Genomic DNA, 23,513 nt, shown 5'->3' on the forward strand with positions numbered 1-23,513 from the left:
TTCGAATAATTAAGTTTTCAACCACACCTTTAGGGTGTTTGATAGATCCATTAGCAAACTATATTGTGGTTGTTGTTGGTTCAAACTTTCTTTCTCCCAATTTCATGAAAATAGATAAAGGCATTATACTAATACTGGCACTAATATCACATAAGGCTTTATCAAAATATCGATTATCAATAATGTAAGAGATAGTAATACTCCTTAGATCACTTAGTTTTGGTGGCATTCCTTCTTGTATGATAGTGCTGCACTTTTGGGCAATTGCCATTGTTTCATGATCTCTTATCTTTTTTTTTTTTTTTTACAGAATTCCCTTCAAGAACTTAGTGTGTTTAGGTATACATTCTATGACTTTAGAAAAAGGAATGGTGACTTCCAAATTCTTGAAATGTTCATCAAATCTTGCAAATTACCTTTCCTCTTTTTGTCACTAAAATCTTTGAGGAAATGGATTGGATCCTTCAACCTTGAAGGAGCATCTGAAGCATGTTTATCAATTTTTACACGTACTTTTGGCAACCTAGGGATCACTTTTGGAGCAAGCTGTTCACCACATAAAGTTTTCCACTCTTCGATGTTGTAGCTATCACCTATCTTTTTGCTTTAGAAGATCTTCAGCCAGTGTGGTAATTTGAGATTCCATGCTTTCAATGGATTTAGCTTAGTCTTGAAAGGTTGATTTTTTATGTGCTATGGTCTCAAGGATAGTTAACTTATGGTGTTAAGCAAATTGGATGGCTTCATACCTTTACAGATATCACAAGCAACAAAAGGTCTTTGGTTAGCATTCACATAGTTGGCTTAGGGTTGGCTTCTTAAGGCTTTAAATTTTTTTATGAAGGCGACTAGTTGGGAATTGATAAAAGTAATAGCATCAACCTCAAATAACTAGCAAACTTTTTACTAACCTTTATTTTCATGCCCCATGGGTAATTATTTGTAGCCATCTCTTCAATAAGCTCATTTGCTTTCTCAAGAGTGTTGCTCATAATTGCCTCTCCAACAACTAAATTTAAGGTGGTTCTCATAGGTGGTGTGAGATCATTATAAAAGATATGGATTTGTAACCACTGGGGTAATCCATGATATGGGCATTTTCTTAATAGCTCTTTGAATCTTTTCCATCTATCATACAATATTTCACCATAAGCTTGTAGAAATGTGGTGATCTCATTCCTTAGCCTTGCTATTTTTGCTAGTGGGAAAAACTTTGCTAAATCTTTTTAGACCAGGTCATCCCAAGTTGTGATTGAACTAGGTGGTAAAAAAGACAACCAACTTTTGCCTTGTCCCTGAGAAAGAAAAGAAATAATCTTAGTCTATAGCTTCATAAAAAACACCATTATAGCGAAAAGTATCACATAATTCAAGAAAGGTAGAAAGGTGGAGATTTGGATCATTGCTTGGTAACCCTCTAAATTGCACAAAAGTTTGGACTATTTGTAGGATTAAAGGCTTGATTTCAAAATTGTTGGCTTGAATAGCTAGCCTTCTAATAGATTTTTGAAAACCATTTGTATTGGGAACTGCATAGTCCCTTAATGTTCTTTGCCCTTCATTGTTTGCATTAGCAATGGAAGTTAGTGCAAGTGGTGTTGATTGCTCTTTTCTTCTTCTTTTTCTAAAGATTTTTTCAATTTCTTGATAAACAAAAACAAAGTCAACACTTTTGGATCTACACATACAAATAAGAAAAGATCAAAGAAAAGCAAAAAAAAAAAAAGTAAATAAATAAAAGAAAAAGTTTTAGATTATAAATAGTTAAGAATTTTATATTGATATTGAGAACACCATTATAATCTCCAACAACGATGCCAAAAACTTGATTGTTGCTTTTCGTATAGCCTGCAAGTGCACAGATCAAGTAATAAATGGAAGTATTCTAGTATCATCTCCTTAGGAATTATAGAATGTAATGTTGGGTTGTTCACAATTACCATAGGTGAAAGCCTAAGATCTTATATCTAAACAAATAAGAATTCAGAGTTGGTTGGAAAGAAAAATAAAAATTTAAAGCAATGTGTAGGTAGAGATCATGACTTCACCAACTATCACTTGGGAAGTAAAAGAATATTGCCAAAAACTAGATCTAAGAAAACAATAATTGAAAGCTTGAAAAATAAAGAAACTTAAGAATGATGAATGTTTATAATGAATTTGGAATAAAGATTGCATAAAAATAACTTAAAGAACAATAAAAAAATGTGTTTATCGAATCTTGCAAGAAATAAAAGAAAGCTTGGATTAATCTTGAAAAAATAATTCTTGGCCAAATATAAAGAAAATAAAACAAGACTTGAAACTTGGAAATAAGAAAAGAAAAATCTTGAAAACAATACTTCTTGAATAAAAATAAGGAAATTAAAGAAAAAAAAGATTTTGTGGTTATTGGTAAATCTGTCACCTAAGCTAATAACTTTCCTAAAGAACTAAAAAAAACTAAAAGAAAAGAAGAGAAAAGATGAGTGAATGGGAAATGAAGTGCTCTTGGTTGAATGGTCTCTTGATGGTGCAATTTTGGCCCTTATTTGAATCTTGATAAAATCTTGATAATTTTGCTCCCGCGGATCTAGTTAAGGCTTGAAAATTCAAGAGTAGTTTGACTTTTATCCAAGTGTTGAAATTTAAATGGATAAAATCCTATTCCAACTCAAAATCTTCAAGGCTAAGCAACAAGCTTCATAGTGAGCTTCAAATTCTTCTTAATCGAATGTACCTAGCCTTCATTATGGAAAAATTGCATGGAGGCTTTCTAAAATGGTCTTGACCGAATAGGTTGATGCTTGTAGAGTCCATGCTTTTGTAAATTAATCCTCATCTTGGAATGGCTGAATGGATAAAGTCCTCATGCCACATAATTTCTTCATAGCTAAGTAAAGGAGTCATGCTTGGATCTGAACATGATGGAGTCCAAGTGAGCTGAGAATTACATGCAACTTTTCTCAAAATAAAGCTTTAGTCGAATGCATCATTGGGAGAGTCTTTATGCACTTGAAACTCTATGAATGTGGGACAATGTGGTTCGATAATGAGCTTCCAATATTAGGCCAAAATTTCTCCTTACATGCTTGCATGCATGGCTTGCATGAAAATGGAGTTCATAAGCTTGAAAACCTAAAACCATGACAATAACATGAAAAGCACTAAAAATAATCCAAAATTTAAATTTTAGCACCATTTTTTATATGTAAAAACTCTTTATATTTAGGTGCTATCAATCAAGCTCGAAGATGGACAAACTTTTTTTGGACATTATGGCTTACGTGATTTTCCTCATTACCTCGAGATCCTCATAGGCATTCTCTAAAGAGTCAAACTCTATAGTGATAAAAACCCTCTTCAATGAGGGCTAGGGTTTGCCTATAAGCTTGAAGGAGAAAAACTCCGTCCGCGGCCTTTTTAGGAACCTTTGTGCCATGGTCTTTTGCTTGAGCTTCTGTAGTGCGATTGGGGTTTTGCCATTGACATGGCCTTGCTGAAGACGTGGGAGGATAATTATTTTGATCCCTTAAAAGGGAATAAAGAGCTAAGAAGGGGCCTCACCCATCTTGTTCCCCTAAGAGGCTATATAAAACAGGACATGTCAAAACTACCCTCACTTTGACTAGCCATGTCTGTAAAACAAAATTGAACTGAAAGTTACAACAAAATAAACAAAAGCAAAGTTAGCTATGAAAAGTTAGTAAACACCTACCATAGTACTCCACGTCCTTAATAACATTTAAGGTGGTTAGCTCATAGGCATCAACTACTAGCTTCCCTTTATTGAAGAAGTCATTTATTGTATCCTGAGCACCGAGCTCATTTGTAGTTAGGGTTCTGGTCTTGGCTTCTTAAAAAATGCCTAGGCCATTATTAAATCTCTCAAACCACCTTGACTTATTCTATACAAAGGAAAAGGACCTTTCAGGTCTTTATTGAGCTTGGGAATTGGAGATATAGGATAACTGTAAGTATATAGGCCAGGCAAGTAGTAAAAGTGACCTTTAAGTCACAATATCGATCCCACAGGGATTAGGCAAAACTTACTAAGCTAAGTACTAGTTATCACGCTACTCTTACTAAAGTTGGTTCAATAAAAGAATAACTATAAGAAAATGAAAAATTAACTAAGGCAAAATTAACAAATAAAAAAAACTAATATGCCAAATAACAAAAATCAATTGAAATTCTACTAAAAAAATACAAGTAATCAACTAGAATCAAATAAGAAAACAAAATATGAAAAACAATGAATAAAATGCAAATGAAAAATTTTAACTAATCCTAAAATGCAAAAACAAGTAATAGCTAAAATAAAATGCATGATTGAAAATCAAATATGAAAAGTATGTATGAAAATTATGTGAAAATAAAGAAACAAAAAAATAATGCATGAAACTGAAATTGACGCCTAAGATGAATATAACCAAAATAAAACTATATTATGCACAAACCAAAATAAAACTATAATATGCATAAGTACTCAAACTAAAAACATGCAAGGCTTAGTAAATGTAAATTGAATTTTGAATTAAACATTAAGCAAGCTATATGAAAACATGATCTAAGAGTAAAAAAAAAAATGAACTGAATACAAAAGAAGAATCAACCAACTATATATGGCAAACTAGAAATAGCAAGAAACAAGCAAGTTGGAAACTGATTTTTATACTTCACAAAATGGCACAAATAAAACTAAACCTAAACTGAAATTTTTATGATAAAGTAAAGGACTAAGTGAAAAATTAAAATTGCAAAAGAAAACATGCAAAAAATTATAGCAACACATGAATAGAAACTATTCTAATTCTTATATGTATTGGAAATGTATGAAGAGTGCAAAAGAAAATTTCAATCTTCAATTATTTAATGAAAATGAACTTCATCTAAGTTGGAACAACATAGATCTATGAATTAAATACCTAAATCAACAAGAAAATAGCATGAATTAACCAAAAAAATTGGCTCAATGAACTCAATTTCCAAATAGTGTAAAATCTAAAAAAATAAAACATATAAAATAGCACTTTAAAATCATGAAATAAATTGCACAAAATTAAACTAAACAAGGTAACAAGTAGAACTAAAAATCCAAAAAAGACAAGAATGCAAACAAATTGCCAAAGTGGAAAGAATATCCATACAAAGTTGATCTTCACGTTTGGCCTATACCTGTCATATATATTTATGCAAAAATTCCCAAACATTATATGAATATTTTTAACAAACAATTTACTAAAACTATGAAAATATTATTCAAAAATGATGAAAAAAAAATCAAGCAACTCCATCAATGCCAAATTTGCTTATTAACAATAATTTAGGCCATTCGCTCAAATTGCACCAAAAATCCTCTAAATTGTATCAAAATTGTCTAAAATTCCTCAATTTCATAATTTGTTTCTACACATAAGATAAATGTGCATTTAGAAGTAATTATGCCAAAAATGCCGAGGATGAAGCTAAAAAATGAATCAAATTACACTAAAAATGAGCATGAAAAAATTAAAGTTTAAGTGCATCAGTTGGCAAAATTTATTTTGGTGGGCTAAGTTGTTACATAAAACCAACTCTTATCATGGAGATGCTTCTTAGCAGCAAAAAATTCCCTAAAGAGGGGGACAGAATGAATAAGACCTAATTTTCTACAAAGAATATTAAATCCTACTATGTACCTAAAAGAATTTAGGGTAACCTAAGTTATGGTTAAATTATAAGACAAAAGAAGTTCAATAATTAAAAAAAGTAAAGAAAGTTGATAATGGCCTCTTTGGGAAAATCAAATTTGATTTTCATCACAGAGATGTGATGACAAAACACAAGTTAGGGCAGTCTTTAGGATTAGCTTGACCTTTTAAGCTTCTTATCACCTTTTTAGGAGTTATGCCTAAGGGGCTAAAGGTGTAGAAGGGGTGAGGTCTTCATTATCATCGTTGTTAGCAACCTTTGCATCTTCTTCACCTTCGCCTTCTTCCTCTACTTAGTCAGACCCCTCAGCCTACTTAGAACTTTGAGCCTCCTTAGCCTCATAGTCGGATTGCTTAACTTTTGAAGATTGAGCAGGCCCATGAGCCTGAGCATGAGCAGGGGTTCGAACCTCTGCTACATTAGAGAAAGAAGAACATGAAAAAGATGAGCTAAAGCTAGACTCTGAGCTTAGATTATTGGCAAGTTGAGAAGAAAAAAATGAACGAAGGTAATAAGGGTTTGGATTATTCAGAAGGGGAACAAAGGAAGTAGAAAGAAGGTTAAATAGATAAGCCACATTAGCCACAAGTATTGGGATTGAAGGGCTTTAGAGGTCGGAATCAATTACTATAAGAAGTTCATCCATCCCATGATAGACTATTTTTCCTTTTGCTTAGGCGTTCTTTTCGATTTGCTTTTAACCTTTGACAAACATTATGTTTAACCAATAGGCAGCTTGGCTGAGCTAACCTTCCCCTTATTTCTACCCTAAAGTTGTTAAACATGCTAGAATCAAAAAACATAGTTAAAAAGAGAGAAACATATTGAAGATTTTTTGAAAAAAAAAAAAAGATCAAACAAAAAAAAGCTAGAAAAATTTGAGATTGGCAGGAACTAGTTGGCTAGGGAGCTTTATTAGTCTAGGTAACCAGAAATTAGGACCTTAGAAGGCTTTTTATATAGCCAAGTCCTAGATCAAATGAACATCCCAAATTAAGCCATGTCACCATAACGATTATTGATGATAACCTTTCACATTCTTAACCTTAATTCAAAGAACTATCAAAAATTTTCTCTCCTCAATAAATGTAGATTCAAAGGAGCTTGCATAAAGGGCATGTTGGTTCCTTCACTTATAGAACTCACCATGCAAAATCTATTAGTGTTACATCAACCATACACTTAATGTAACATCAAACTTGCTATGATCCATTATAGGAAGTTCATAAATGTCACATCAATTACAGACATAATAACATGTCGAATATGCTATACACATTGTGAGTGTCACGTTGGCCATCACAAATAAACATACATCAACCGTATCACCTCAAACTCAAATAGTGATACCACCTCATCCACATTAACATGATCCCATGATTATCTTAGCAAATTAAGGTCAAGACAATCGAAAAAACACCTTTGTCTAAGCGACTTAATGAAAGCTAGAAATCCATACTCAACTCAGTCTAAATGATAATAGATCGGCCAAGCCTATCCTCACTAGTTTGATACCTCAGACTACTCGATATGGACCATAATGTTAAGGGCATTGTAGTTTCCAAAGGATAATATGGACATTACTTTGACTATAAGTCAGTTGACAAGTGGGGGCATTCTAGTCATTTTGGTTAAGTTGAAGTGTTGGGGCGACTTGAAATACTGAGATACATGTCAGCTCAACCACCTCAATAGCCTACCAACCTGTGTCCCAATGTGCTAACTTATCACTCCCTGAATGGACAGTCGACTACCAACTTGGCTCAAGCTTATGAGGTCAACTCTAGCCCCCCTACACCAACCTCGAGCTGTCTAGGCCCAAGGTCCCCCATCACATGTATAAATAGCCCCATTCAAGTATTTCTAAACTAGCGAAAACTTCTAGCCTTTAAGCAAACATCTCATTGTATTCTCTTTCCTTGTCCTAAACCAAACACTAATTTGAGCATCGGAGCATAAACATCAATGCAAATCCAATTTTTATCGTTTATCAATTTTTTTGTTATATTTTCATAGTTTTATCCTCTATGGATTGGTCGGCACCAACACCATTGCTCTCGAATTACCGTTTAGATGCTCGACACAACAAAAGCGAATGTGACTTTACGGGTACAACACCATCAATCATGGAATCTCTTCCTCTAAAACGTGTCTCCCTCAAGTTATGAAGTCCCTTTATCTATTAAAAAAAACACAATATCAAAACGTTATAAGAGTGGACATGTGTTTAAAATGGGAAAGTCCATTTAAAAAAAAAAAAACACACAATAATACAATGTTTTAGCATACAAAAGTTGACATGTGGCTCTGAACCCTTATCATAGAAAAATTAATGAAGAATAAAAATTTATTTGTTTGGTGAAGATGTACTTTAAAGTAATAATTTTTTAAATTATTGATTTTTTTGAAAATTTAATTTTTTTGTGTGAATGATTTAATAAAAGGTATTATTTTATTGTTTCATTACATTTCAAAATTTTTTTATTTTTTAAAATAATAATATTGACATAATGATTAAAATATTATTGATATATTGAAATGTACTTATTACAAAAGTATTAAAATAATAGTATTTGATTAATAAACATTTTGTTATTTATATTTAAAATAGTAATATTTTAAGAATAGCATTTATGATAAAATTTTTAAAATATTTTTTATATTGATATTAGAATACTATTCATTATTAAATTATTATTTATATTAAGATTGAAAATATTTAAAATATTACTATTTATTGTTAAAATATTATTTCTCCTAAAATAAAGTATTAAAAATAGTAATATTTATTATTAAAATATTTGTATTATTAAATAGTATAATTTATTTAAAAGTATTTATTATTGAATCATAAAAAGGTATCATTTATTTTTTGTTATTAACAAATACTAATATACTGTTATTTGTTATTAAAATAACACTTATACTTTATATATTAGTATTGAGAACGTTAACAAATAATTAAAATAGTAAAATATGAAAAGATATATATATAATTAAAATGTTATTTTTAAAGAATTAGTATTGTTATATTAAATAACATATTTTAAAAATAAAATATCATTTATTATATTTATATTTATTATTATTATTAAAGTAGTAATAGAATACTATTTAATATTAAAATATTTATTGTTAACAATAGAAAATAGTAATATTTATTATTAAAATAATAAAAAAAATTTATACTAATATCTTAAAAAATTTTATCAAAATAAAATAAAAAAATAATTTTTTATATAATAATATTATGAATTGACTAACTGAATCCAAATTTAAAAAATCATACTTAATACCCGACCATAGTAATGTAAGGGAGCGGACTTGGATGAAAAAGGTCATCTGATTTAAAGGCCAACTTACGGGAAAACCTATAAAAAGAATTATTGCTTTTGGTTACCGAATACCGACCCGATATCCAAACCTGTGTTTGGATCCAATTAGTGTGCTACAGAAGAATGCTAGGCAGCTAGGGGCACTGAAAAACAACTGCTCAAACAACGCTCGAAATTTTGCCGTTGGTCACGTCAATTCATTTTTGCATACTAAAACCGGCTACTGTTTAGATGGTTTCATGTTTTCAGTAGAGGTTTTATTTTTATGCTTATCTCAAAATTTTATATAAAAACTAAAATTACCTTTTGTTTATTAATTCTCTCGGAAATAAATTATAAATCCATCATTTTTATTATTTTTTCTAGTAATGTTTTTAATTTAATTTTTTTGGTAGCATTTAAATATTTATTACCTAAAAAATTAGATACATTGCTTCATTTTTTCTCTCAAACTTTTTTCTTGGATGGTTGAATGATTTTTTTTTGTTTAATAATCTAAATTTTTAATATATTTCATTAATTTAAAAATAATTTAATCCAATCAATAAAAAAAAATAAAGTATGTCATAATATATAGATCTAAAAATTTATATCTAAACTTAACAAAAAGAGTTGTCACTAATCTTTTTTTAACTAGGTATGATTACTCACCTATGAAATCTATCATCTTAAGAAGCTCTTAGGCTTAATTAAGTTTTTTTAAAATAATAGGTATGGATCTATTAACCAGAACAGGATTCGAAAGTTCGATTACATGTGAAGAAGATTATAACACCCCCACATGTCCATCTGAAGGATGATACCACATTATTTTAAATTTATCCTTAGGTATTGATTCTAATAGTTTTAAACTTTTATGTTAAATATTAAAAATAATTTATAAGATTCTTTCATTAATCTGACAAAATTTTTAAAAATACTTCATCATCTCAAGAGAATTCTTATTTAGAAATTCTTTTTATTTATTTATTTTTTTGAATTTTTAAAATTTTCACTATTTGAGTCAATTTAGAAAAATTTTTTAATTTCTAAATTTTCTACTATTTGGGCCTATTTAGAAATTTTTTTTCTTTTCTTTTTTTTTTTATTTTTGAAGAGAAAATAATATGATAATTATTTTTTATTGAAATTTCATTTAAATTCTTTCACAATTTGGGACAAATTTAAAGAAATTTCTCACCTAGAGATTTCTTAAGAATTTACCATTTGAAATTTCTAAGAATATTATCATTGGATAATTTTTAAATATATTCCACCAAATTTTTTTATTTTATATTTTTTTTGGTTTTGAAAATAAAAATTAATTATTGTTATTGAAATTTCATCTAAATTATTTTGTCATTTGGGATAGATTTAGACAAAATTTTTCACCTAGAAATTTTATAAAAATTTACCATTTGAAATTTCTATAAATTCCATCATTGGATAATTAATATTTATTCTCAAATTTATTTTATTTTTTATTTTTTATTTTTTTAAAATTTAATCATATAAAAATACTAAAAAGAACACATAAATAAAATACTAAATAAAAATACCAAAAAAATAGAAATGGTTCTGTTGGAGCGGCTAAATCGGCTCGAGGAAAAATTGACTCGACTTGACTCAGCAGCATGGTCTGACTGGGACATGGGTCGAGTCGTCCGAAAGAAAAAATGTGCGGAACCCAGGTCTTCTTAGATGCTCGAAAGTGATGCTATAAAGGGCCAAATTCTTTCTTTTTTCTTAGATTTCTCTTTCCCTCTCTCTCTTTCCCCTTTTTTTTTTTCTCTCTTTCTCTCTCTAACCGAATGAACTCCGGTTGAATATCAACTGGATTTTGGGGAGTATTACCAAAATCTGGGTTGGTTCGCCAAACAGTTATCAAAAAATTCAATTGACATCAAGATCTTCTATCGGATTCTGAAAAATATGCTGAAAAAGTCAACTGATGCCGAAAAATTCATTGGAAACTAGAAAATTTCGTCGAAATTTGGGAATTTTCTAGATTTTTCCAAAAATCTTCAAAATCTTTTTCTGATTTTTCTGACCCTTATGCTTTCTGCCGTATATTTTCTCTGTGTGATCACCATGATTTCCCTATTTTGTGTGCTTTCTACCTAATCTATTGCTGTGTGATCTCTGTCTTTTTTATTTTTGTGTTTTTTGTTCTCTCTCCCTCTCTCCCTTTATTTGATCAATGTGTTAATTTATGAGAAAAATTAGAGGAATTCCTATTCAATTATGAGTCCACCTTGGATAAGATCATCACAAAATAAATTCATTCCATTTACAATTCTACCACCCTAGTCACGGCCAAATTTACTTTTTTCTTATTTTTTCCATTATCACCACCTAATAAAATAAAAAACGAAAAATTAGTGATAAACAAAACAAATAAATAATCTAAGAAGATAAAACCCAAAATAAATAAATAAATGAACAATTGGGCTTGGTGGGTTGGATCTTGTTAAACCGACCTAATCGACTTAGGTTCAAACCTTGTTGAACCAAACCCAATGGGTTAGGCCCGGATCAATTAGGGTCTCTACAACTACCTCTCTTTGTGCATTTCCTGTGCAACAGGAATTGTGCAAAGACGTAGATACCTTGCATATGATCATTTCAACATATTCACGCTCTTTTTTTTTCTTTTTCTTTTTTTTTTTTGAAAAAGTAAACAAAGCTCCTCTAAACAAAGGCTTAAAGACTTTGAGAAAAATAAATGTTCCTATAAATAGAGGAACCATAACTTTGGAAAATAAAAAGCTCCTCTAAACAGAGGCACCGCCCTCTAAATAGAGGCACCATAATTTTGAAAAATAAATTGCTCCTCTAAACAGAGGCACTACAACTTTGAAAATTAAATTGCTCCTCTAATTAGAGGCACCACAACTTTTGAAAAATAAATTGCTCCTCAAAACAAAGGCACGACAACTTTGAAAAATAAATTACTCTTCTAAACAGAGGTACCATAGCTTTGGAAAATAAAAAGCTCCTCTAAACAGAGGCACTCCAACTTTTGAAAAAAAAATTGCTCCTCTAAACAGAGGCACCACAACTTTGAAAAATAAATGGCTCTTTGATGATCATGTCTAGAGGAGTCATAGATAGATCTGATGAAATTTGTAATGGAAACTCAAAGATTCATAATTTGAGTTCGAAAATCAAAGGTTTAGATTTGCAAGAACCTCTCAGCTTCGCAGGAATTCATTGAAATTTGATTCTCAAAATTTTAGTTTCATAAAGATTCAAATTTGCATGATCTCAAGATTCACATTTGCAAATTGCGAGATTCACATCTAACATTTAAAGATTCTCATTTGAATTTTGGAGATTTACATCCAAAAGTTCAAAGCTTCTCATTTGAGTCCAAAGGCTCACATTTGACAAATCTTAGGGTTTTACAACTCAAAATTTCTCAATTGGAATTCAAGAATTCTCATTTGAGTTCGAAGATTCACATTCGACAAATTTTAGGTTTCACACATAAAATATTCTCATTAGAAATTCAAAAATTCTCATTTGAAAGCTCAAAAATTCTCACCAAAAGATTCTCAATTTCTTTTTCAAGTGACTCAAAATTGTGCATACAATGAATGTCATAATAACAAGGCAAATATTTTCTCAATGATGTAAATGCAACAATCTAGATTCTCACAGTGCCATATTCTTAACCAAGATTCAAATGTTTACTGTATAATGCAAATGCTTATCCAAACCAAAGTTTTAAACATTCTCCAAAAAATAATGCCAACATAATGCATGTAATGCAGATATCAAGGTTATGAAATTCTAATCAAAATGTGGTAATATGGTTCTTAAGACTCCACCATCTCACGTTTTCTCCTTGTTTAGCTTTTCAACACTTTGGAATAAGTTTCATCAACTGATCATCATTATTTTCATCACTTGATCACCATTCATAGGCTTCTCAACACTAACAATTCCAAAACAAGTTTCGTCCATTATCTCATATCATTTAATCACAACTCATAAGCTCTTCAATACTAATAATTTCAGCATAAATTTCATCCATTGACCTACACTATTTTCACCACAATACACATGTTCTAAGTAGTAGCCACTTTAGAATAAATTTTATCCTCTGATCCACATTATGTTCATCACTTGATAACCATTGATAGGCTTCTCAGCACTAGCCATTTCAAAATAAATTTTGTCCGTTGATTCTCATCATTTGATCACCTCTCACAAAATTATGTTGACCAATCCATCACCACATTCATTACTTGGTCACATCATAAGTTTTTTCAAATAATCTTTTCAAGTTTTTCTTTACTCCCTATCATCTTAGATTTTTTTTCAAAAGAATGCAAGAATCTTTTAAATACATATTCATTCATTCATGATCATTTCAAATCGTGACAAATACAATGCAATCATACATTTCCTCGATTTATTCTAGGGATGTAACAATAAGATAGCACAAAATGAATTACGGGAAAGGTAATCAATGAAGAGCGAGTCTGATACAAAATAATTGCACAAAAGAGCAAATTCAAAGCATGACTTTAGGAATGGTATTGAACAAATAGAGTAATAATATCCAAACAATGAATAGTCAAATAATTCTTAACATTAATCCATAATTCTTTTTCAAAAACTCATTCCATTGACTTTTGAGATCATCTTTGAGCTCATTGAACTTTGTCCCAGCTTTGAGAGATCTTCATATGTCTTTGACCTTCCTACATGTGTCCAACTCTCAACTCAAAGATTTTCTACCTAAATCGCCCTTTCGGATTTTCAATTTGAGTTTTTCTTTTCTCTCATTTTCATCTTTTTTTCCATTCTTTCATTTTTTTCTTTTTTTTCATTTTTTCCTTTTTTCTTCTTTTTCATCTTTTCCCATCCATTAGTGGTATCTCTCACACTTCAATCTCTAAAGTAATGTAGCACGATTTCATTATTCCATTAGGAGCATGCCTTAGTCCAACATATGATCATTCAATTCAAGCATTCACACTTAATCCAAATGGACTTCTAAAGGTTATAATGTAGGCCATGGTAAGGGGTCATGAAAGAAACGGGTAAAATAGGCTCAAAACATGTGTTTAAAGGGTTTAAAACCAAATGATCATTTCTCATCATTCGAAACAACTTGGCATTTTGTCCCATTCCACATCATTTCCCTACTTTTTCTTTTTTTTTTCATCACATTCCTCACAAAAGAATTCTCATTACTTTGTCCCAACCTGTTTGTGAGATTTTTTTTTCTTTCTTTCTTTCTCTCTTTGAGACCTTTTACAATCTTTTGCCTTTTTTTCTTTTTTTTAAAAAAATGCTCCTAGTGTAAAGAGTGATCTTTGGTTAGGATTTTTTAGAAAAAGAAAACATAATAAGATTAAAAGGGTAGTAATGAATGGTTTTCTGAATGGTAAAAGAAAGATGGCTATTTTTCATCTTAAATGTGAATGCTTTCTTTAAACTTCATCTATTGAACAAAAATAAGCTCATGGATCTTTGCATATTTTCAAGACATATCTATTTCTATATCTGTTAGTAGCTAGCTTTTTTTTGCTCAAATAATCTTTTCAAATCAATTTGAATGAGTTCTCAAAATTAAATTTCAGAATTATTGTTATCATTATCTAAATCTTCATCATCTAAAATTTAAGAATGGGAATGAAAAGTATGAAAGGTAACAAAGTATGAAACCATGGTTGAATGAAAGAGAAAATGTAATGAAATGCATTATCCTTGCCTCTTATTAAAATGATAACAAATGAAATCCTATTGCATAAAATAAATCCTAATATTACTCTAAAAGAAATCCTAAAATGATAAGAAACTTCCAACCAACCTTATCTTCATTCTTCAAAATTATGCCCTTGTGCAATAGGTGAAAGATCTTTATTGACATCTTGCTCCCTAATTTACTGTAACTCTCTAGGCCTTTTTGGATCAACATGTTCTTGATTCTCACTTAGAACATTGACATTGTGATTAGGCAATGGATTGCCATTAACATTAGGTGTTGTTGCTCCTTCTTAATCAAAACTTATCATTCTATCCTTGATCAACCGTTACACTTTATGCTTTAGAGTAGTGCAATTCTCAGTGGAATAGCTAGCAATTTCATAATGGTAGTCACAGTGGGCTGTAGAATCATATCACTTAGGATAAGGTGGCTTAAGTAGCTCTACATGGCTGAGGGTAATCAAGTGATTATTGTAAAGCTCTCGATATAACTCTATATAAGTCATAGGGATTGGATCAAATACAAGATTTTTTTGAGTAATTCGTTGCTCTCGTGAATCACTTGTTGGGCTAATAGGACTAATTTGAGGTCTTACAGGAGGTTGAATGTTAAGGCTGTATATGAGAGATTGAGGGTTAAAAACATGTTGGTATGTGGATGAGTAAAATGATTATGGTATGGGTAGGTATTGTTCACAGTAAGATAGTATGAATACTAACCTTATGGATATGGTTGATATCCCTTAAACTGCTTGTCAAAGCTCGTAACTTGAGCTTTAATCTCTTTTTTCTCTTATGCTTTCTTGGTTTCTCCTCTTTTCAACTTACCATTTTTAATGATATTCTCAATGATTTCACTTGAGATCACCATGTTAGTAATGCATTTCTTATCATCTTTTCATAATAGAAAGATTTCAGGGTGCTGACGAATAATACTATGATCTCTTTCTCAGTCAGAGGAGGTTGCACTTGAGAAGCTATATCTTTTTACCTCTGTGCATATTCCTTAAATAATTCATTTGCCTTTTTTTCCATGTTCTATAAAGATAAGCGATCAAGGGCTAAATCTATAATATGTCGATATTGATTAATAAAGTCATACGCCATATCACTCTAAGAATAAATACTGGTCCTGTCTAACTAAAAATACCACTAGTAGCAGAGCCCATGAGGCTATCTTGGAACACATGCATGAATAGCTTCTCATTATTAGCATAGGCAATCATTTTTTACAGTAAATGGTAATATGGGTCTTTGGACACTTTGTACTATCATACTTCTCGAACTCTGACACCTTGAACTTCAGAGGAATAACCACATCTGGGACTAAACAGAGCCTAGTAGCATCCATAAAATCATAAAAACTAACTCCTTCCACTGTTCGCAGTCTTTCTTCTAACAAGTTCATCTTCTGTTTAGCTTTTGAAGCTTCTAAAGTCTCTTTCTCCTTAAGCCTTAACTTCTCTTTCTCTTCTGGATCATCCAAATTAAGAATTGGTATTGGTTTTACTGCCTTCTCGATAAAGATAAGATTTACAAAACTCTAATATTATCCTGGATTTGAAGCTGATGGCATTCCAAGGTATGTGTATCCTACAAGGTATGTGAACTAGTGGGGTGATGGATCTTATACGGGTTAGACTTAATGTGGCCCAAAATCAGAAGGGTATAGTAGGTCATCCACCTCTTGTGATAGATGGTCTTGTTGGTTAGTATTTTCTTTTATACCTTTTTCCCTTGTTTAACTTGTTTAAAGCCTTTAGAATTTTATTTAATTCCCCTTCAAGCTTCTCTTGGGCTTTCTCTATCTTTTTAAGATGGTTAAAATTTTCTTATTCCATCTGTCTAGCTTAAGTGCTTGTATTATATGAGTGAGTGAGGTTCTTGCTTGGTGAAGCTATCCATGAACCTTGAACACCATAATTATGATCAGAAATGCTATGCATTATGCATGATATGTTGATGCATGAATGAAATATACATTTTTATGGAATAAAAATGATACAGATGTAGAATGTTACATATGACAATGAAAATGATGCATGACATGGTAATGCAAATGCACAAAGTCAAACAGACAAAATAGTTAGATCACAAACTGTTCTTTTTTATGTCCTAACTTCGGATTACATCTATCACTAGGTAGGAAGGGCTCTATCCTAAAGTTGGTCCTCTTAGGTGTTTATTATTTGTAGGGTTAGGTGACTTTGACCATTAAAGGTTCCTAAATTGTTCCTTACATCATCGTCCATCATAGACTAGTAAGGCAAACCAATTCTCACCCATCATAAGCTACTACCAGAAAGGATTCAATTTGAGTAGGAGTATTTCGCTAGCCATTATGAAGATTATCATCTTAGAGAGCGTAGGTACTTTACTCTCCCTAAGAAGAACGGAACCCAGGTATAGAGCTCATGTAATGCAAATGCATGTGATAATGTGTGTAAAGAAATACATAGGTTTCATGCCTCAAAAATCAAATAAGAAACAAAAAAAATTAGTAAACAAATAATTACAATTTAAAACCATTAGATCAAAGGATAGGATAAAATCAAAAGTTTATGGCTTCACTCTCTATAGCGTCCCTAATGGAGTCGCTAAACTATCATAACATATAGATATGAAAATCTATAGCTAAACTTAACAAAAGGAGTAGCCACCAATCTTTTTTAACTAGGTGTGATTGGTCACCTATGGAATCTATCTTCTTAAGGAGCTCTTAGGCTTGACTATGGGTCCCTAAAAGAATAGGTTCGGGTCTACTAACTAGAATAGGGTTTGAAAGTTTGGTTACATGCGAGAAAGATTATGCACCCTCACATACCCATCTGAAGGATGGTACCATATTATTTTAAATTTATCCTTAGGTCTTGATTCTAATAGTTTCAAACTTTTATGTTAAATATTGGAAATAATTTATAAGATTTTTTCATCAATATGGTAGAATTCTTAAAAATACTTCCTCACCTCAAGAGTATTCAAGAATCTCATTTGATATCTTGAAAAGGCTTCATCGTCGGAAAGATTTTTTTAATTATTTTTATTGTCAAAAATTTATCTAATTATTCTTATTGTCAAAAATTTATCTAATTATTCTACCATTTTGGCCAAGTTAGAAATATTTTCTTGTTTTGAATTTCTAAATTCTCCACCATTTGAGCCTATTTAGAAATTATTTTTATTTATTTAATTTTTTGAATTTCTAAATTTTTCACCATTTAGGTCAATTTAGAAATATTTTCTTTTTTTTTTAATTTCTAAATTTTCCATCATTTGGGCCTATTTAGAATTTTTTTTTCTTTTTTTTTTATTTTTGAAAACAAATAATATGACAATTATTTTTTATTGAAATTTCATTTAAATTCTTCCACCATTTGGGATAAATTTAAAGAAATTTCTCACCTAGAGATTTCTTAGGAATTTATCATTTGAAATTTCTAAGAATCTCATCATTGGATAATTATCAAATATTTTCCACCAACTTTTTTTATTTTTTATTTTTTTTTGTTTTGAAAATAAATATTAATTATTGTTATTGAAATTTCATCCAAATTATTCCGTCATGTAGGACAAATTTAGACAAATTTCTTATATAGAAAATTTATAAAAATTTACCATTTGAAATTTCTATAAATTTCATCATTGGATAATTAATATTTATTCTTAAATGTTATATTATTTTATTTATTATTTTATTATTTTTTTAAAATTTAATCATGCAAAAATACTAAAAAAATACATAAATAAAATAATAAATAAAAAATACCAAAAAAATAGAAATGACTTTGCTAGAGTGGCTAAATCGGCTCAACTGCAGGCACAAACGACGGCTTGGGGGAAAATCGACTCGGTTCGACTCAACAGTAGGGTCTGGTTGGGACCCGAGTTGGCGGATCGAGTTGCGTTTGGGTCGAGTTGCTTGAAAGGGAAAACGTGTGGATCTTGAGTCTTTTTAAACTCCAAAATAGCATCATTTTGGTGATGCTATAAAAGGTTGACTTCTTTCTTTTTCCTCAAACTTCTCCTTCCCTCTTTCTTTCTTCCCCCTTTTTTTCTCTCCCTCTCTCTTTAACCGGATGAACTCTGGTTGAATATCAACCAGATTCCAAGAAGTGCTACTAGAATTCGGGTTGGTTCACCGAACGGTTGCCAAAAAATTCAACTGGCACCGGGATCTTCCACTAGATTCTAGAAAGTATGCCAAAAAATTTAATTGGCGTCAGAAAGTTCACCGAAAAATTCATCAAAAATTAGGAAATTTCATCGAAATTTGAGAATTTTCTAGATTTTTCTAGAAATCTTTAAAATTTTTTGATTTTTTTAACCCTTATGCTTTCTATCGTATATTTTCTCTGTGTGTGATCACCATGATTTCCTATTTGGTGTGCTTTCTACCTAATTTGTTGCTATGTGATCTTTGTCCCTCTGATCTTTGTGTTTTCTGTTCTCTCTCTCATTTTCTCTTTGTTGATCAGTGTGTCAATTTATAAAAAAAAATTAGAGGAATTCCTGTTTGATTATGAGTCCACCTTGGATAAGATCACCACAAAATAGATTTAATCTATGTACAATTCTACCACCTTAGTTACTGCCAAATTTACTTATTTTGTATTTTTTTTTCATTATCACCACCTAATAAAATAAAAAATGAAAAATTAGTGATAAACAAAACAAATAAATAATCCAAGAAGATAAAACCTAAAATAAATAAATAAATAATGAACAATTGGGTTTGGTGGTCTGAATCTTGTTAAACCAGGCTCAATAGGCTTAGGTTCAAACCCTATTGAACTAAGCCCAATAAATTTGGGCTTGGACCGATTAAGGTGTCTATAGAGTAAAATCAATTAAAGCCCAAAATTTTCAAATATTAAAGCATTCCTATGATACATAGATAAAATAAAACAGACAATCTTTTACTCTAAAATTTATATTGTTTATTTTTTTTTTGTAATTAATTTTATAAATAATATTTGTGGCAAGGGATAAAAATAGACATACATGATTTTAAAATAGTTAATGTTTGATTTAATCTTTGAATTATATAATTTTTTATGACTTGGTATTTATAAAAAAAAAATTGTAATTATATAAATCAAATTTTATTTTAATTAAATATTAAAAATATCATGATACCTAATATATTGTTATTGATTAATATTTATTATATAAACATTTTAACTAATACTGTTAGTTAATAATATAAAGTATTTGATGAAAATAAAATTTACTTACAGAAAATATTTTTATAAATCGAAATAATTAAAAATAATATAGTTAGAGACCAAAATTACACGTTAATCCATTTAAAAAATTCTAGTGTTGGCGTTTAAGTTGCAAAAGTTGGCTGACGTGGTTTCATAAAATTTCTGTGTTCGACGCGGTTGATGAGTCGGCTCTCCTTAGCATTCCCGCGTGCTATAATGCTGTTTGCTGTGTGCTTCTTTCTTAAAATAAAAGCCGAAAGCCGAAGTTTCTGTATCTTTATTTATAATAAGCAAAAAGGAATCAAAACTTAAAAAAAAAGAAAAAAAAAGAGTCCGAAAATGGCAATGAGACCAGCACCGAGTCGATTCAATACTGCGACGCGGTATCGGTCAATGAGTCAACTCGTGGTGCTATTCGGTACTTGAACGATGGTAAGGGCCGGATCCTGAGTGAAGAGGAACGCGGTAAGGAGAACGTCTACATCCAGGTTTTATTTTGATTTAATTTACGACCGAGTCTGTTTGTTTCTGGAGAAAGATAAAGCTAGCGGTAGTAAGATGAAAGAAATTGATGAAGCAAGTAATATTAAAGTTGAATCGGATCGTTATCTTTTTGCTTAGGGAGGTTGATTCTTTCTACATAGTGTAAACATAGAGGGAGGTTGATTCTCTTCCATTGGTTAAAATTGCTTAGGTATTAAGATTAACTCTTTGTTTCTTAGAAAATTGAAAATTTTTATGAGATTTTGTGCATGTCATTTGAATCTATATGTTGCTATTTTTACATGTTAATTGTTTTGTCTTTTGTAGATTGAACCAAATAGGGATTCTTTTTATTGTTTCCTCCATTGATTTATTTCTATATCTTACTTTGATGTTTGATAAGTTCCGCTTCTCTTCATTGTTAGCTGAAATGATGTAACATTACATATCAACAATTTCTTAAAGTTTTGCCTCAGGCGATCTGAGATCACTTATTGATTTAGATAGAAAAAGTTGATTATCTGTCAGTTTTCATAGCCTAGGAAATTTTATGAGATTTTGTTCAGGTCGTTTGAATCATACAAACTATTGATTTTAAACATAGTACTTCAATATTTCTAAATAATTTCTTTTGTAACATTCTATATCGAAATGAAAGAACTCCATTGGCATTTTATTCAAAACACACTATTAAACAACATGATTTATGAGTATTTATTCCTTCTCTTTTTCCCTACAGCCAAAGAAGTATTATATAAGTTCCTTTTTTATTGTTGAGACTTCTTTCTTTCCTTCATTATAGAGACTAACTTTGTTTGTGTGATTAGCTTCTTTATTCCTATGCTTAGTTTCCAGTTTGTGTTCTATGAGTGCTATTTGTTGATTTTGATTCTTTGCATCAAGAAAATGGAGAGGGAGAGGATGGACAAGGTGAAGAAGAAGGCTGACAAGGAAAAGGCAGAGAAAGAGAAACAGGGTGCTGAGAAGGTATGATATGTTAAGTTTTCTTGTTTGTTTAACTTGGCTATGGAATTCTTTGGATGGCAATTTTCATCCTTCCAGTCCACAAAATTTTAAAGGAAAAAAAAAAAAAACAGATCAAGAAGAGAGTTGGTGAGATAGAATCAACAGTTTCTAAAGATTAGCGGCTAGAGGATAAATTGTGTAGAAATTGGTATATGTAGAAGCAGAAGTTTTTCTATTATTTTTAGAGTTATAGCTTATGACTCATATACATGTGAGATGCTGATTTTAGACCAAAGAATTAAATCCAACTGGGCTTAACTTTATTGTTATGTTCAACATAGGACATGCAAAACATTACATTAGAATACTCACATTTTGATATCCCCTTATCTTAGATGCTTCAAATCCTAATGGCTAAAATGTAGGAATTAAATAACAAAAATGAGTGGTTGGATGAAAATTTGAAAATATTTATGCTACTTATAATTGTTAAAAAAACATTCCTTGTTTTTGTTGAACTGATAATCTATTTCAATGTAATTGGCCTTAATATCAAAATCAAGAACTAGTTAATTTATAGTCCTGTTTTGAGAAATTTTCTTTGGTATAGTTTGCCTTTTTTTTTTTTTTCAGAAAAAAAGAATGTACTTCTACCTAATTTTTGAAAAAGTCAAATGTTGCTTGAAAAAGAAGTTGTGACAACTTTTCCTTTTATAGGCTTAATGCCCTTGGTTCTAGATGAAGTTCGTAATTTTTTTTAAATGGTTGTACCATAATGCCAAAATTGATGCATCCTAGTTTCCATAAAAGGTTTTTAGTTGCATAAAGAAATGGAAAAATGTTTCTCCACACTACACTAAAAAAATTAGAGATTGTTTTTCATGTAACTAGGAATAACTTCGTCCTTCCACATGACCCATTTAAGTTAGACTCGTTTCCTCTCTCCTTGGGGGGATTGAATTTTGTTGGTATGGAAAGAAAACACTCTGTATCTCGCCTTTTCTTTCCTTTCTATTTTCAGCTGTATCTGATACACTCAAAATTCATTTTCTTTCTATTTTTCCATCGACCCTCATACATCCTTCCACTTTTCTACTGTACCAAGCACAGCCTTATTGTCACAATTGATAGAAAAGGATTAGGTCTGTACCACTCATATCCTCAAGTAATCAACTTAATTACTTGATGAATGCAACCTTGCACCAATTTGGATTAAGCCATATGACTCTTTTTGTTCCTTTGTTTCTTGTCTCACTTTTTTTCTTGCAGTTTCAAGTTTCGACATGTTTATTTTTATTGCAGACCACCGAAGAGGCCTACAAGGGTTGATTGGAACATCTATAGTACATTATGACTCGTTTGCTTTGAACCTAATAATGACAAGTAGTATAACTTTTGGTGAGATTTGCTTCTTTGTACTGGGTGTGGCTCTTTCTTAATGTCCATTCTCCAAAACAGTAGCTGGTAATCTTGTTCCATGTGGTTTTTAATCAGTTGTGATGCCTTTTTTTCTACACTTGGAATAATATTGTGATGTTTGAGAATAATGATTCTTAATGCCTGTCTGAAATCTCAATTAAATAAGCCCAGGATTTAATTTGCAAAATTCATGAGCAGCAATCCAAGAAGCATATGATGATGATTGACCTTTTCACTGAATTAAATATCGTTGTAACCCACCAGTAGCAAAACTACAATATAGTCGTCTAAAATGGCCTCAATCTTTCGTTTTGAGGTGAAATCACAGGTACATTTGAAATGGTTGGCCTTAAAAAATTACTACCATGAAACACAAGACTACTTTTCCTGATTCCCCCGCATCATGAGTCAACATTATCAAAAAAGGGAGGAAGTAAGAGAATAAAAAATATTACCCTCCTTGAAGGTATTTTAAATTTTGAAGGGAAAGCAATTTTTTTCATTTATCCTCATTTAATTGTACTTTTGAATTATATATATAACGTTATTTATTTTAGAAACATAATAATTTTTAGAAAATATTATGAAAATAAAATTTTTCTTGATATATTTTAAATAGAGATCACGTTTTTATATTAAAATGTGGTTTAAAATTAAAATCGTAATCTTTATTGAAAATATATTTTGAAAATATTTGTATTTTATTTTTATAGTTTAAATAAAAATC

General features: G+C 30.4%; 1 protein-coding gene and 1 non-coding gene across 2 annotated transcripts; both read left to right on the plus strand.

Annotated features, from left to right (window-relative positions):
- The first annotated feature begins 1,080 nt into the window (after positions 1-1,080).
- LOC149513454 (small nucleolar RNA R71) lies at positions 1,081-1,187 on the plus strand. The gene has a single exon (XR_016330543.1). It is a non-coding gene; the product is annotated as a small nucleolar RNA R71 (small nucleolar RNA).
- Positions 1,188-16,331: 15,144 nt separating this feature from the next.
- Positions 16,332-22,973, plus strand: LOC111310414 (uncharacterized). Its single transcript, XM_089748672.1, has 4 exons — positions 16,332-16,419; positions 20,210-20,406; positions 21,305-21,388; positions 22,637-22,973. The coding sequence occupies exons 1-4, from the start codon at positions 16,332-16,334 to the stop codon at positions 22,694-22,696; spliced, it is 429 nt and encodes a 142-aa protein (XP_089604798.1). The 3' UTR covers positions 22,697-22,973.
- The last annotated feature ends 540 nt before the right edge of the window (positions 22,974-23,513 follow it).

Source organism: Durio zibethinus, chromosome 19, assembly GCF_047325235.1.
Source record: "Durio zibethinus cultivar Kanyao isolate XHJ-2024 chromosome 19, ASM4732523v1, whole genome shotgun sequence".
Taxonomy (NCBI): domain Eukaryota; kingdom Viridiplantae; phylum Streptophyta; class Magnoliopsida; order Malvales; family Malvaceae; genus Durio; species Durio zibethinus.